At 40.3% G+C, this 15,181-nt stretch overlaps 1 protein-coding gene across 1 annotated transcript in view; it reads left to right on the top strand.

Moving 5' to 3' along the window:
• The window catches only part of TMC3 (transmembrane channel like 3), a 98,593-nt gene that overhangs the window by 49,688 nt on the left and 33,724 nt on the right, over positions 1-15,181 (top strand). Inside the window, exons 8-12 of the mRNA XM_075855243.1 lie at positions 1,420-1,567; positions 13,104-13,147; positions 13,817-13,964; positions 14,796-14,905; positions 15,003-15,078. Coding sequence (XP_075711358.1) covers positions 1,420-1,567; positions 13,104-13,147; positions 13,817-13,964; positions 14,796-14,905; positions 15,003-15,078 — 526 coding nt within the window. The remainder of the gene's footprint in view (positions 1-1,419; positions 1,568-13,103; positions 13,148-13,816; positions 13,965-14,795; positions 14,906-15,002; positions 15,079-15,181) is intronic.

The following is a 15,181-nucleotide window of genomic DNA, read 5'->3' on the forward strand; positions in this document are numbered from 1 at the left end:
TTAAAAAGACAATGGGATCAAGTTATTTTAAAGTACAAAGCTATATTATAAAAATACCTAGACCATACACTTAATTGTCTGCTTGTTAATACAGTATGTTTCTTATTCAGTTCAGATGAACGTGTGTCAAATTTGCACCCGTGCGGGACCCGTTTTCACGGATTCCTCATAGACTTGAATCTACTGAGGGATCCGTGAAAATTGACAAAAATAGGACATGCCCTTTTTTTTCCCGGGCCTTTCACATGGTCCATTAAACAACAGCAGTGTCCACAGCCCCATAGAAATACATGTAGACCTGTGACGGACGTTAAAAAATCAGCCTTCACACGGACGATTTCAACGCTCATCTGAATAAGGCTTTATCATTAATCTAGGTGGGTTTTTAGGCATTGCGATTATTTCACTTTGTAATCACATTAGCGCTCAGTACGATACCATGCATTATCACGGCTATTATTAGGCTATGAGGGGTCACTGGAAATAAAGATTGCAAAAAATCTGACAATGTTGGACAAAGTATGCGGTCTACCTCAATCGCAAAGTGCCATAATCGTGATGTGCAATACGGTGAGGACCCGACCTTTCTACTTGGAATCACTTTCTACTTTCTAACTTATAACTGTTTATTCTGTCTCTGTTTTTCGAAAGTAACACCAGGGAATGGCAGCCATTACAGCTAGTATAAGGATTGTTGTCTATCTTTTCCAGACTCTTGGACCTTTGCTTTGTTTGCCCCTTCACAGCCACATTTCTAGGCAGATTTGCAATTCAAGAATCTAGAAAGTATAGATAAAAACCCCAAGGAAAGAGGACAACTAAATTGCTTAAATTTGTTGGTGATTTTTTTATTTGAGGTGGAAATGTCTTTTGTACAAAGCAAAGTTAAAACAACTCATGACGAATCCTTAGGCCCAGTTCACATGTTTTTTTAGCGCTGATTTTGACACGGAAATCGTGTCGGAATCAACACCAAAAACGATTGGAAACTTTTCAACGAGAGACTGAGGCGTTTCTTGCCGTGGTTCCGCCTTTGTCCTCCCATCGAAATCATTAGGAGGCAGAGAAAGCATTTTTCACTGCATTTTTTGTCAACGGCCGTGGGCGAAAAACTCAGCAAAAATTGTGGCAAGAAATTGCAAGCAGATCAAAACCTGCCTCAAAATTCCTGAAGGAATTTTGAGGCAGATTTTTCTGCCTGCAAAAAAACTCAGTGGGAACAGGGCCATACCATGCCATGATTCTGTTCATTTAAAAAGACCAACAACACATAATTCTTCCCTACATACGTAAATATGCACCATAAAATCTGTTCACTAGATTTGTCTAGTAAACCCTGTATGAAATGCTTCAACAGATTATAGTTTATCTTAACTTTCTAAACAGTTGAACTCAAATGATCTTTTATGAATGTCTTAGGATGGCAAAGAATTCAAGGCTGAGCTTGGCGAGTGCATCAGATGAAAACTATACATTCTGCTGGAGAATCTTCTGTGCCTGGGATTATCTCATTGGGAATCCAGAAGCTGCAGAGAGCAAAACTGCTGCCATAGTTAATAGCATTAGAGTGAGTGTCTCATCTCATATAAGAATTTCCTGTTTTCTGAAACAATTTCATAATTGTTTGACTTTTCCATAAATCACACGTACCATCACAGTTATCAAAACCCGGATATGACTTATTCCTAATGTACTGTGTACTTAAATATATTTATATCAACTGCATTTTAGTAAAAGGAGACCCTACATATTGTAATGCTGCAGCCATTGCCAGAATATCGCTTTTATATTGCGCTGTACATGGATGTACAATAATCAACGTATGAGATCCAAAGGAACTAAATTGATTACCAATGGAGCCTTAGACTTAACATATATTTTTTTTACAGAGATGGTCCTGAGATCTTGGAAACCACATAGAATTATTAAATGTGTTGAGATGGGCATATACTCATTGTGTCATTATAACCCTAATGGACAGGTTGCATATGCGGTGCTGTTACATCCACAGATCAGAAGTAAACGTATTTACGTGTGAACTTACCCTTCTACATCCTTTTGCGCTCATTTACTTCTAAGTACAGATGTAGCAATCCTTATCTTGATTCTGATAACTTTCTGTAGCGTGATAACTTATCACTTAACTCCTTCAGGACTGAGCCTGTTTGGGCCTTGAGGACGCAGACGATTTTTTCAAATCTGACATGTGTTTGTTTATGTGGTAATAACTTTGTAATTCTTTTACCTGTCAAAGCGATTCTGAGATTGTTTTCTCATGACATATTGTACTTTATGTTAGTGGAAAACTGTGGTCGATAAATTCAGTATTATTTGTGAAAAACACCAAAATTTTGCAAAAATTTGCATTTTTCTAAGTTTAAATGTATCTGCTTGTACAACAGCTAGTAATACCACACAAAATAGTTACTAGTTAGCATTTCCCATATGTCTACTTTATGTTTGCATTGTTTTTGGACGTCCTTTTGTTTTTCTAGGACGTTACAAGGCTTAGAACTTTAGCATCAATTTCTCATTTTCAAGAACATTTACAAAACCAATTTTTTTATGGACCAGTTCAGTTCTGAAGTGGCTTTAAGGCCCTTATATTTTAGAAAGTCCCCATAAATCATAAATTTTCAAAACTGTACCCCTCAAAGTAGTTAAAACAGCATTCAGAAAGTTTCTTAAACCTTTAGGCATTTTACACGAATGTAAGAAACATAGAGTTGAAATTTACATATTTCATTTTTTTGGCAGAAATTCATTTGTAATACATTTTTTTTTGTACCACGGAAGGTTTTACCCAATAAATGCAATTCAATATTTAACTCCCAGATTCTGCCATTTTAGAAATATCCCACATGTGGCCCTAGTGTGCTAATCGACTGAAACACAGGCCTCAGAAGCAAAGGAGCACCTAGTGGATTTTGCGGCTTTCTTTTAGAATATATTTTAGGCATTATGTCAGGTTTGAAGAGGTCTTGTGCTGCCAAAACATTGGAAACCCCCCCCAAAAGTGACCCCACTTTGGAAACAACATCCCTCAAGGAATTTATCTAGGGGTATTTACAGCAATACCCCATATGTGGTAATAAACTGTTGTTTGGACCCACAGCAGGGCCCCGAAGTGATGGAGCGCCATTTGGATTTTGGAGCGTAGATTTTTCTAAAAATGGTTTTTAGTGCCATGTCGCATTAGCAACACCCTGGAGAGAACAAAACAGTAGAAATCCCCCCCCCCCCCCACAAAAAGACCCTGTTTTGGAAACTACACCCCTCAGGGAATTTTTCTATGGGTATAGTTACTATTTTGACCCAACAGATTGTTGTTTTTTTTGCTGAATTTAGTGAAATTAGGCCGTGAAAATGAAAATCATTTTTTACAAGGAATAAAGGAGAAAAAGAACCCCCAACTTTTGTAAACCAATTTCTGCCGATTACGGTAATACCTGATATGTGGTAATAAACTGCTGTTTGGACCCACGGCAGGGCTTAGAAGGGAATGAGCGCTATTTGGCTTTTGCAGCTCAAATCTAGCTGGAATGGTTTTCGGGTGCAATGTCACATTTGCAAAGCCCCTGAGGGACCAAAAAGGTGGAAACCCCAATAAAGTGACCCCATTTGGCAAATGACAGTCCTTAAGGAATCTATCTAGGGGTGCAGTGAACATTTAGACCCCACAGGTCTTTTGCAGAATTTATTAGAATTAGGCCGTGTAAATGAATATCAACATTTTTTCCACTAAAATGTTTATTTTTTTCATTTTTACAAAGGATAAAGGAGAAAAAACACAACATTTGTAAAGCAATTTCTCCCGAGTACAGCAATACCCCATATGTGGTCATAAAAGTTTTCTCATTAGAAATTAATTAACACTTTCAGGACTGATCAATGCTTTGCTTTTTCATTTTAGTTTTTCACTCCACGACTTCCAAGTGCAATAACTTTTTTATTTTTCTGTAAGTAGAGTGGCGTGAGGGCTTATTTTTTGCGGGAAAAGTTGTAGTTTCTATTGACACCATTCAAAATGGCTAATATTTGAAAAAAACAATTCCATTGCTTTTTGGGTTTTGTTTTTACGGCTTTCAACGTGCAGTAAAAAAGACAACTTAACTTTATTCTGCTGCTCAATACGATTACAGTGATACCAAATTTATACAGGTCTTTCTCAATGAATTAGAATATCATCAAAAAGTTAATTTATTTCAGTAATTCAATTCAAAGTGAAAATTGCAATTTTCCACTGATATGGCAATTTTGGGCACAATATGTTGTGCCCAGTTTGTGCGACTGAAGACAAATACCTCATAAAATGTTAAGCCGGTTCTCCCGGGTATGGCAATGCCATATATGTGGACGTAAACTGCTGTTTGGGCACACTGTAGCGCTCAGAAGGGAGGGAGCGCTATTTGGCTTTTGGAGCACAGATTTTGCTTGGCAGTGTTCTGTTTGCGGTTTTACTGGCATTTGAGTTTATAATGTGGGGCATATGTGAGCTGTGCGGACAACATAAGGGTATAATAAGACGGTATAATAATGCGGTAAATTAATAATAATCCATAGATATGTGGATAGTGTCGCACTGATAAATGGCTCTCAATCTTATCCGCTTTTGGAACGGTCTGCACATTTTGCGTTGCTATATTCTGAAAGCCAGAACGTTTTCTTCACCGGAGCTGTGTGAGGGCTTATTTGTTGTGGGACAATCTGTAGTTTTCATTGGTACCATTTTAAGGGTACATGCGATTTTTTGATCACTTTTTATTCCATTTTTTGACAAGCAAGGTGACAAAAAAAACAGCAATTCTGACAATGTTTCTTATTCTTTTTTTAGTGTTCATCGTGAGTTTTAAATTACATTTGACTTTATTCTGCGGGTCGATACGGTTTCGGCGATACCATATGTATATAGCTTTTTATGTTTTGCAGCATTATCACAATAAAATCACTTTTTAAAAAAATAATAAATTTTCTGGCACCATATTCTGAGAGCCATAACTTTTTATTTTTCAGTCAAAAATGCTGCTTGTTATTTGCAGGATGGGTTTTAGTTTTTATTGGTACTATTTTGGGGTACATGCGACTTTTTGATGATATGTTATTCTATTTTGGGAGGGGTGGTGGCCAAAAAATAGCGATTCTGGCAGATTGTTTTTTTTTGCGGTGTTCACTGTACAGGAAAAATAAGATTATAGTTTTATAGTTTGGGTCGTTATGAATGCGGTGATACCAAATATGTGTACTTTTTTTAACGTTTTCATTTTTTTCCTATAATAAAATCCTATTATAGGGAAAAAGGCAGTTTTTGTTTTTTTAAATTAGAACTTTTATATTTACATTTTTTATAAAACATTTTTATTAACTTTTTTTATTGTCCCACTAGGGGACTTGATGACCTGCAGCACTGATCGCTGCTATAATACATTACACTACCTACGTAGTGTAATACCAAACCTACGTAGTGTAATGTATTATAACTGTCATTGTGATGCTGACAGTCACTCAGAGAGGAAGCCTATGAGGAGCATCCGGAGGCTGGTCCTCATAGGCTTTCGTACATGGCAGACCCGGAGGCCATTGTCTGGCCTCCGGTTGCCATGCCAACCATCGGCACCCCCGTAATCGCATTGCGGGGGTGCCTATGTGCTACAAACCCCTTAAATACGGCAAACTCAATCGATGGCTGCATTTAAGGGGTTAATTGCCAAAATCATCGGCGATGCAATGCTGGCCGGCAATAGTGGAGTGTCAGCTGTCGGGAACAGTTGACCTCACAGTTCCCGGACACTGTCCATTAGGACAGTGTGCACCGGGAACTGCGCAGTAACTGTACGTCAAGGTGCGGGAAGGGGTTAAGCTGTTGAAAACCAATAAAAAAAAGTAATGTTAATGTTTCTTGCCACCATGAATTTAACGCATTAAAAGTCATGTTAAAGATCGCTACATCCGTAAATTATGTAAACCATGGCCTACTTGGTACACTACTACAGTATATTACACAATATATGCACTCCAAAATGCATTGGTACTGTGGGCTAGGTCCAAGTCAAAGACCGACCTCCCATATATAAACAAGATAGGCAACTCTATTTGGGTATATCGAAAACACAGAAGAAAGAGAGCTTGTAGCCAAGGGGGTATATTAAACATACAAAATTTATTAATGACATATACAAAAAATACAATTATATAAAATTTATGTATATGATACAATATATTAGAAGGACGAGACTCTAGGAGAAAGTTTCAAGGAACAAGAATCGGCAATATAATTATGCAAATTGGGCAAGCTATATTGTCAAGTGGACACAATCTCTCAAATATATCTGGATATATCACTTTTCTAAGACATGGTCAAGCTTCCAGAATCTCAGTACAAAGGGACATGGTTTGTATGTATCTAGATATTAGGTGCAACATCCAAATTACCAATGTCTAACAAAAATAGTGACTGAGAGAGAGAATGTATTGGACAAGGCTTACCCATGTAAAATTGCAGTAAAAAGTCTGATAGGTGCTCCAGCACAGAAGCCCCAACGCGCGTTTCGCTGTAGTATTGCTTCCTCAGGGGGATGTGTGTGTGTGTCCTGTGTCTTGAAGCTCTTATATACTGTGTGGTTCAACAAGGAACAGCCGATGGTTGCCGGCGCATGCCCAGAGCCACGGCCGGAAGCGAGGACTGCCCCACTTCCGCCTCCACATGCTGGAGCGCACATCCGGATACCCGACGCGTAGCGGGATTTACGGGCATGCGCAGTGCATCTACAGAGACGGAGCGGGGACAGCATCGCATCCTCGGTCGGATCCGGGCATGCGCACACATCGCACTGACAGGTTTGCAGATTGTTATTTTTGAAATATGTAGCATTTTTTAGACGATGGATACATCAACTTAATAGGGTGTATCCTATCTTGTCACTGACTACATATACTTTTTGTATAATATGTTCACCCCCTATATCAATAGTTTGCGCTATTGTCTTAGATATGTTTTCTTTGCACATGTTGTTACACGCTTTTTGCGTCTTCGGTTTGTTTGCTAAATGATTTTTCTTCAATCTCTACTTATGTTGATCAGTCTGCAAAGACTGTAGGTAATAATCGTCCTATCCAAATTAAACACGGAGTACAGTGAGACTATACCTATGTGTACACGTAATAGACATATAAGAAAACTTTGCTTACATTTATTTTCACTTTAGATACTCATCGTTATAGCCATCCACTAATTCTTATTGTAAAACGGCTCTTTACATTAGACTGTCACTTTAATGTCACTTCATTTGTATATTTTCCTTTTCTGCACCCATACACTGCAACACAACATGCCATGACATCTCTTAAATATTCATAAAATAACAACATAATAAAAACGACTGGTGACAATACACACACACTACACATAGACGTATATCTTCCCACTTACTGTATCTGCAAACCTGTCAGTGCGATGTGTGCGCATGCCCGGATCCGACCGAGGATGCGATGCTGTCCCCGCTCCGTCTCTGTAGATGCACTGCGCATGCCCGGAAATCCCGCTACGCGTCGGGTATCCGGATGTGCGCTCCAGCATGTGGAGGCGGAAGTGGGGCAGTCCTCGCTTCTGGCCGTGGCTCTGGGCATGCGCCGGCAACCATCGGCTGTTCCTTGTTGAACCACACAGTATATAAGAGCTTCAAGACACAGGACACACACACACATCCCCCTGAGGAAGCAATACTACAGCGAAACGCGCGTTGGGGCTTCTGTGCTGGAGCACCTATCGGACCTTTTACTGCAATTTTACATGGGTAAGCCTTGTCCAATACATTCTCTCTCTCAGTCACTATTTTTGTTAGACATTGGTAACTTGGATGTTGCACCTAATATCTAGATACATACAAACCATGTCCCTTTGTACTGAGATTCTGGAAGCTTGACCATGTCTTAGAAAAGTGATATATCCAGATATATTTGAGAGATTGTGTCCACTTGACAATATAGCTTGCCCAATTTGCATAATTATATTGCCGATTCTTGTTCCTTGAAACTTTCTCCTAGAGTCTCGTCCTTCTAATATATTGTATCATATACATAAATTTTATATAATTGTATTTTTTGTATATGTCATTAATAAATTTTGTATGTTTAATATACCCCCTTGGCTACAAGCTCTCTTTCTTCTGTGTTTTCGATACAGTATATTACAGTAGGTTCAATCTAAGGACCTTTCTAATTAACACAATGCAGTTTTAACGCATACATTTTTTAAGCCAACACCAGGAAGGGGATGTATGAAGGACCCCTCACAATGACGGATATATTTTCGTAACTGTGATCTCATGGGTACAGCAATGCTGTTGCCCAATTCCTGGGAATTAGAAATAACATTCCTGGCAGTTTAACAGCTTAGATGGCATGGGCAAAAGCATCCCCACAATGTGATCACTTAGTGACGATGGGCTACCATGGCAACCAGGGGCCCCCAGGTCTGACATATGTACAATGCATTCGGAAAGTCTTCAGACCCTTGTAAATTCTTCACATTTAGTTATGTTGAGGCCTTGTGCTAAAATTAAAAAAAAATCGAGTTTCTCATTATCATTCTGCACTCAATATCCCATAATGACAAAGTGAAAATAGAATGTTAGTAATCTTTGCTAAGTTATTGAAAAGGAAAAACTAAAATACTGCATTGACAAAAGGTTGGATGGTGGACATTATTTTCAGGTCTCTCCAGAGATGTTCGATTAGGTTCAAGTCATGGATGTAGCGTCCATGGCAACGGACCGTCGGGTTTACTCACCTCCCGACGCCCGCAGCCATGGATGGGTGAGCGCTGGTCCCCATCTGTCGGAAACAATGTGAAGAGGCAAGCCATGCAAGCGAAAGATGTGTTGAATGAAGAGACTCGCCAGTCGGGGAGCAGAAGGTAGGCCGGTCCGCAGGATAAAATGTGCCACCTTAGAGAACCGGTCTACCACCACCCAGACAGTGTTGCATCCTGCTGAGGGGGGAAGGTTTGTGACAAAGACCATCACAATGTGCTGCCAAGGGGCGTTGGGTACAGGCAGAGGTTGAAGCAGGATGTGAGATTGGACTTTTCCTCAGCCTATCACCCCCAGTCCAATGGGCAAGTTGAGAGGATGAACCAGATCATGGAGAATTATCTCTGCCACTTCATCTCTTCACAGCACGATAACTGGGTACAGCTTCTTCCATGGGCCGAGTTCTCGTACAACAACCACACAAGTGAGTCCACCATTTCCACTCCTTTTCACATTGTGTACAGTCAACATCCTAGAGTCCCCCTTCCAGTGTCGACCACATACCCGCTGCTGACTCTGCATTCGGGGACTTTCTGCAAATCAGGCAACAGACCCGGTCCTCTATTTTGCTCGCAGTCGATCGCATGAAGCGAAAAGCAGATGCTAGGAGAAGAGAGCTGCCTCAGTATCTTTCGGGGTACTAAAGTCTGGCTGTCCTCTCGGAACATTCGTTTGAGGGTGCCTTCATACATGTTTGCTCCCAGGTTCCTTGGTCCTTTCGAGATTCTGCAACAGATAAACCCTGTCTCCTATAAGCTGTGGCTGCCTCCTACCCTCAGAACCAACTCATTTCATGTGTCCCTCCTGAAGCCTGTGGTCCTGAACTGCTACAGCAAGACTTCTAGTTCCACAGTTGCTCCCAGCGGTTCTTCTGATGTATTCGAGGTGAGGGAGATCCTGAACTGCAAAAGGGTAGGAGGAAGGACATTCTAATTGGTGGACTGGAGAGGATTTGGTCCAGAGGAGAGGTCCTGGGAGCCAGAAGAGAACCTCAGTGCTCCTGCTCTTATTAAAAAATTCCTCTCTCGCTCTGGCCCCAAGAAGAGGGGGCGTAAGAGGGGGGATACTATAGCGTCCATGGCCACGGGACGTCGGGTTTACTCACCTCCTGACGCCCGCAGACATGGATCCGTGAGTGCTGGTCCCCATCTCCTTCCTAGGAGACACCAGCACTCACTTCCACTCTGGTCTGCTGTGTCCCGTAGGGTGTGCACGCACGCCTGTGCCCGCGCACAAGAGGAAATCATTATCATCATCAACTGCCCATGATTTCCTGGTCTATAAGAAGGCCACAGCCCTTCTGATCCTTGCTGGAGTGTTGTTAGTTATCCCAAGTCTGTCTTGCAAATGGTCCCTAAGTGTTTCCCATTCCAGTTGTTACCCGTGCCCTGTTACCTGTTCCTGTATCCCGTGCTGTTCTTGTTCCTGTGCCTACTAGTGTCGGAGTCGTGTCACGTCCTGTGTCATCTGCCACATCCAGAGGAATTCACCACGTCTGGCGCAACCTGCGGCACCTGTGTCATCCACCACGTTTGGCGTTACTTGCTGCACCTATCTCAATCAGTGCCAGAGCAGCGGCCACTGTCTGGACTATCCAGGTACCCTTGTGCGGGACATTGTATTGAAGGGGTTCCCTGTTGTTTGGCCAGCTGCCTCCCCGCTACAGCGGTACGGCTTAGTGGGTCCACAAACCTGCAATGTGACAATGGCTCTGGCTGGGCCACTCAAGGACATACACAGAGTTGTCCCTAAGCCACTCCTGTGTTGTCTTGGCTGTGTGCTTAGGGTCATTCTCTTGTTGGAAGGTGAACCTTTAGCCCAGTCTGAGGTCCAGAGCACTCTGGATCAGGTTTTCATTAAGAATATCTCTGTACTTTGCTTCATTCATTTTTCCTCAACCCTGACCAGTCTCCCTGTCCCAGCCACTGATAAACACCCCCACAGCATGATGCTGCCACCACCATGCTTCACTGCAGGGATGGTATTGGGCAGGTGATGAGCAGTGTCTGGTTTCCTCCAGACATGATGTTTAGAATTGAGGCCAAAAAGGTGATGGTTGACCTACTGTAACCTTCTCCCATCAGCACACAGGATCTTTGGAGCTCAGCCAGAGTGACCATTGGGTTCTTGGTAATCTGTCTAACCAAGGCCTTTCTCCCCCGGTTACTTAATTTGATGGGGCGGCCAGCTCTAGAAAGTGTCCTGGTTGTTCCAAACTTCTTCCATTTAAGAATTATGGAGGCCACGGCATAAGTGCAGCAGAAATTTTTTTGTACCCTTCTCCAGATCTGTGCCACCATATGTTCCTGTCTCTGAGCTCTACAGACAGTTCTTTCCTCCTCACAGCTTGGTTTTTACTCTGATATGCATTGTCAGCTGTGAGACCTTATATAGACAGGGGTGTGTCTTTCCAAATCATGCCCAATCAAATGAATTTACCACAGGTGGACTCCAATCAAGGTGTAAACCATTTCAAAGATGATCTAGAGAAATAGGGGGCCTCCAGAACTAAATTTTAAGTGTCAAAGCAAAGGGTCTGAATACTTATGTCCATGCGAAATTTGAGTTTTTCATTTTTAATAAATTTGCAAAAATTTCTAAAATTCTGTTTTCACTCTGTCATTATGGGGTATTCAGCGCAAAATGATGGGGAAAAACCTGATTTTTTTTTTTACTTTAGCACGAGGCCTCAACATAACAAAGCATAAATTGAGAAAAAAAGAGTCCTAAAGCTATATGTAAAGTACAAAAAATAAATAAATAATTTTATTACATATAATTTACATATCGAACAATTAATAAAAAACATGGTGAGGTTTCTAAAAAAGAAGAAGTTGCATGTGGGTCACTCAAAAGTAATATATAACCATGGGGACATGAGCATAATAGGATATAGATAGCACAGAAGCATACAAGTATGAAGTATGATAGTTTCTAGTAAGTAATTGCAGAAATAGCTGCTAGTAAATCTCACATTGCTGTGGCTGTATCATTCCAAAAAAGAGGGGGATCCAAGACAGGAAACCCCTTACTCAAATACACATCCTGCAATTGAAACAGCATCAGTAATGCTCGGGAGGAAAAGACATCAAATCTTGGTATTATATGAATGTACCGTACAAAAGTCCCCGAGAGCAAAAGAGAGTACCATCAGGTCCAAGTATAACTGCGATATATAAGCAAGATGCGCAGAGTATGCAGAAAAGATAGCCACCCCAACGCGCGTTTCGCTGTATCAGCTTCCTCAGGGGGTATCAACATAACAAAACCTGAAAAAATGTAAGGCTGGGTTCACACTACCTATTTTCAGGTGTAAATGAGGCGTATTATGCCTCGATTTACGCCTGAAAATACGGCTACAAAACGTCGGCAAACATCTGCCCATTCATTTGAATGGGTTTGCTGACGTACTGTGCAGACGACCTGTCATTTACGCGTCGTCGTTTGACAGCTGTCAAACGACGACGCGTAAAATGACTGCCTCGTCAAAGAAGTGCAGGACACTTCTTTGAAACGTATTTTGAGCCGTTCTTCATTGATTTAAATGAAGAACAGCTCAAATGATCGGCCGTCAAAGACGCCTCGCATAATGCGAGGAGGAGCTTTTACGTCTGAAACGACGCAGCTGTTTTTTCCTGAAAACAGTCTGTAATTTCAGACGTAAAAGCCAGGTAGCGTGTGCACATACCCTAAAGGGTCTGAAGACTTTCCGAATGTACTGTATTTGCCTATTAGGCCATGCCAGAAACATGGCCTAACATATTACGTGTAAAAAGTATTATTTATGAGATGCCAGCTACAAGCTGACTAGTAAAACTTAAAATAAATGTTCCATAAAAAAAATTGTATGGCAGATTTGCTGTTTTTTTTTTTCTCACTTTCTCCCTAAAAAATGTATTAAAGTTAATCGTCAAATTAAATTTACTCTATGGGTGCCATTGAAAAATACAACCCATTCCACAAAAAAAAACAAGATATCACACAGTTTGTAGACAGGAAAATTAAAAAAAGTTTTAGCTCTTGAAATGCGTCAATAAAAAAAAAATTCTTGGTCCAAAAGTCCCAAAATAGAACGCTTCTTAAGGGGTTAAAAATATACTCTTATTTTGGCCAAAAAAAACACATGCAGAACTTAGTTGTGTTTGCTGCAGTTATTAAACTTTTGAATTGCATGGTATATATAACCTAGGGAGAGACAGAGGCTGTTCAGGGTAGTCTGTAAGACACTGGTGGAATTGTATTGCCTGCAGACCAGATGTATTGTGCAATCATTTGCTTTCTATTTTTTTCATAAAGGAAGCAATTTTAGAAGAGCAGGAAAAGAGAAAAAGCACGAATTTGTAAGTATAATGCCAAGTATTAAAGTTTACCGCTAATGACCAAAGCAAAATGGTGCCATGAAAGAGAAGTGTTCCTGGTCATATTTCCATTGTTCATAAAAGATTACATTTATTACATTAGTTAAAAAAATATCATTAACAATCGTAAAACGTCTGCCATAAATATGCCAATTCCCAAAATGCAAATCACCAGTATTGTGCAGACATTGAGCCAGGAAGGAATGCTGCAGAACTGTGAATGCAGCTCTGAACTACCCTAGAACTCATATAACTCTGGGTAAACATAATATGGGATTACGTAAAATATTCCTATATGTTCTCTAAAATGGTAACATTTGTTAATTTATTGGAACCAGCCCCTTGTATGAGAAAATGCTATAGATGTTATTTTACTAACATACAAGATAGTCAGACATTTGATCACATGGGTGAGAATTGTTTCTATGTTATATGTTAACTTCCGACTTTTTAATTAACTTATTATATAGAACTGGGGTTTTTAAGTAGCTTAGCACTATCATAGGTTTCAGTAGTGAATGTTACTCAATATATGGCTTCTTATTAAGATAAAGGTAATTGGTAATAATGTAATTTTGTCTCTCTTGTGATAAAGAACAGTCAAAAATAAATGTGGTATCCTCTTTACCTGACCACATGTTCTGCTTTCAGGGCAGTTACAATAAGTTTACGGATTCTTGCCAACATCTTAGTTCTTCTCTCACTGGCCGGCAGCATTTACATTATCTACTTTGTCGTAGACAGATCACAAAAACTGGAACGCACAAAAATAGAGCTAACACTTTGGGAGAAAAATGAGGTAAATAAGTTTCCATTCACTTCCTTCCTCTGTAGTAAATATCTGTAGTAAATATCTGGTTTCTATATGTTTAGCATTGCTTACATCGTGCAATTATTGACATTAGAAATATTACAACCAATTAGAAATTTTGCTCGAAAAATGTAAGTCAGATTCTGATTTGTTGCTCTCTTTTTGGGGGTATTTTAGTAAATATCCATATGTTTTGCATGCATTCCTCCAAACTGTTGCTCTTTTTGATCCACCTGTTTTAATTTCCTCCCAAATCCTTTATGTGCTTGAAAGTTCTTCTTAAGGCTATGTTCACATCTGCGTCAGGGCTCTGTTCCGATGGAGCTTTTAGTCGGAACGGAGTCCTGACTGACACATACTGAAACCATAGGTTTCCGTTTCCATCACCATTAATTTCAATGGTGATATCAACACCGAAGTACGGTATTCATCCCATCAAAATGACGGAACATTTGCACAACGGAGACAAACTAAAACCATTGGCACCGGAACCGTCACCATTGAAATCAATGGTGATGGAAACGGAAACCTATGGTTTCAGTTTGTGTCAGTCAGGGCTGCGTTCCGACGGAACGGAGCCCTGACGCAGATGTGAACGAAGCCTAAGATCGAAAATGCTTGTTGTCAACTAACCCATACTGTATATTATGCAGCTCAAAGTAAGTAATGGCTGAAAAAGTCTTTGATGTCCCTTTTGGTGTCTCTGTGTGGGGGATTATATATTAAAAAAAAATCGAGTCAATGTAGAATCAATAACACGTGCACAAAATCATGAATGTATATATGTTGCACATATGGATACTGTATACGTCTTTACAGGTGAGTGTTGTGGTATCACTCATAACCATGATTGCTCCTTCAGCATTTGAGCTTGTAGCTGCCTTGGAAATGTATCATCCCAGAACAACATTACGATTCCAGTTAGCAAGGTAAGAATGAAGAGCAAGCACAAGGATAATCCACAGATAACACAGACATAATGGAGGCATGTTATCCATACATTTACTCTATCTGTTCTGTCTTCAGGGTTCTGGTTTTATATCTAGGAAACCTGTACAGTTTAATAATTGCTCTACTGGACAAAGTCAACAGCATGAATGAAGTAAGTAAATAATAAAGCTTATACCCATATTGACTCCCTTAGCACTGCATAGACAGAATACAGGTTGTAATATAGGAAGCCTGCAGAGCATTTGCCACAACCT

The sequence above is a fragment of the Rhinoderma darwinii genome, chromosome 3 (genome assembly GCF_050947455.1).
Source record: "Rhinoderma darwinii isolate aRhiDar2 chromosome 3, aRhiDar2.hap1, whole genome shotgun sequence".
In the NCBI taxonomy this organism is placed as follows: domain Eukaryota; kingdom Metazoa; phylum Chordata; class Amphibia; order Anura; family Rhinodermatidae; genus Rhinoderma; species Rhinoderma darwinii.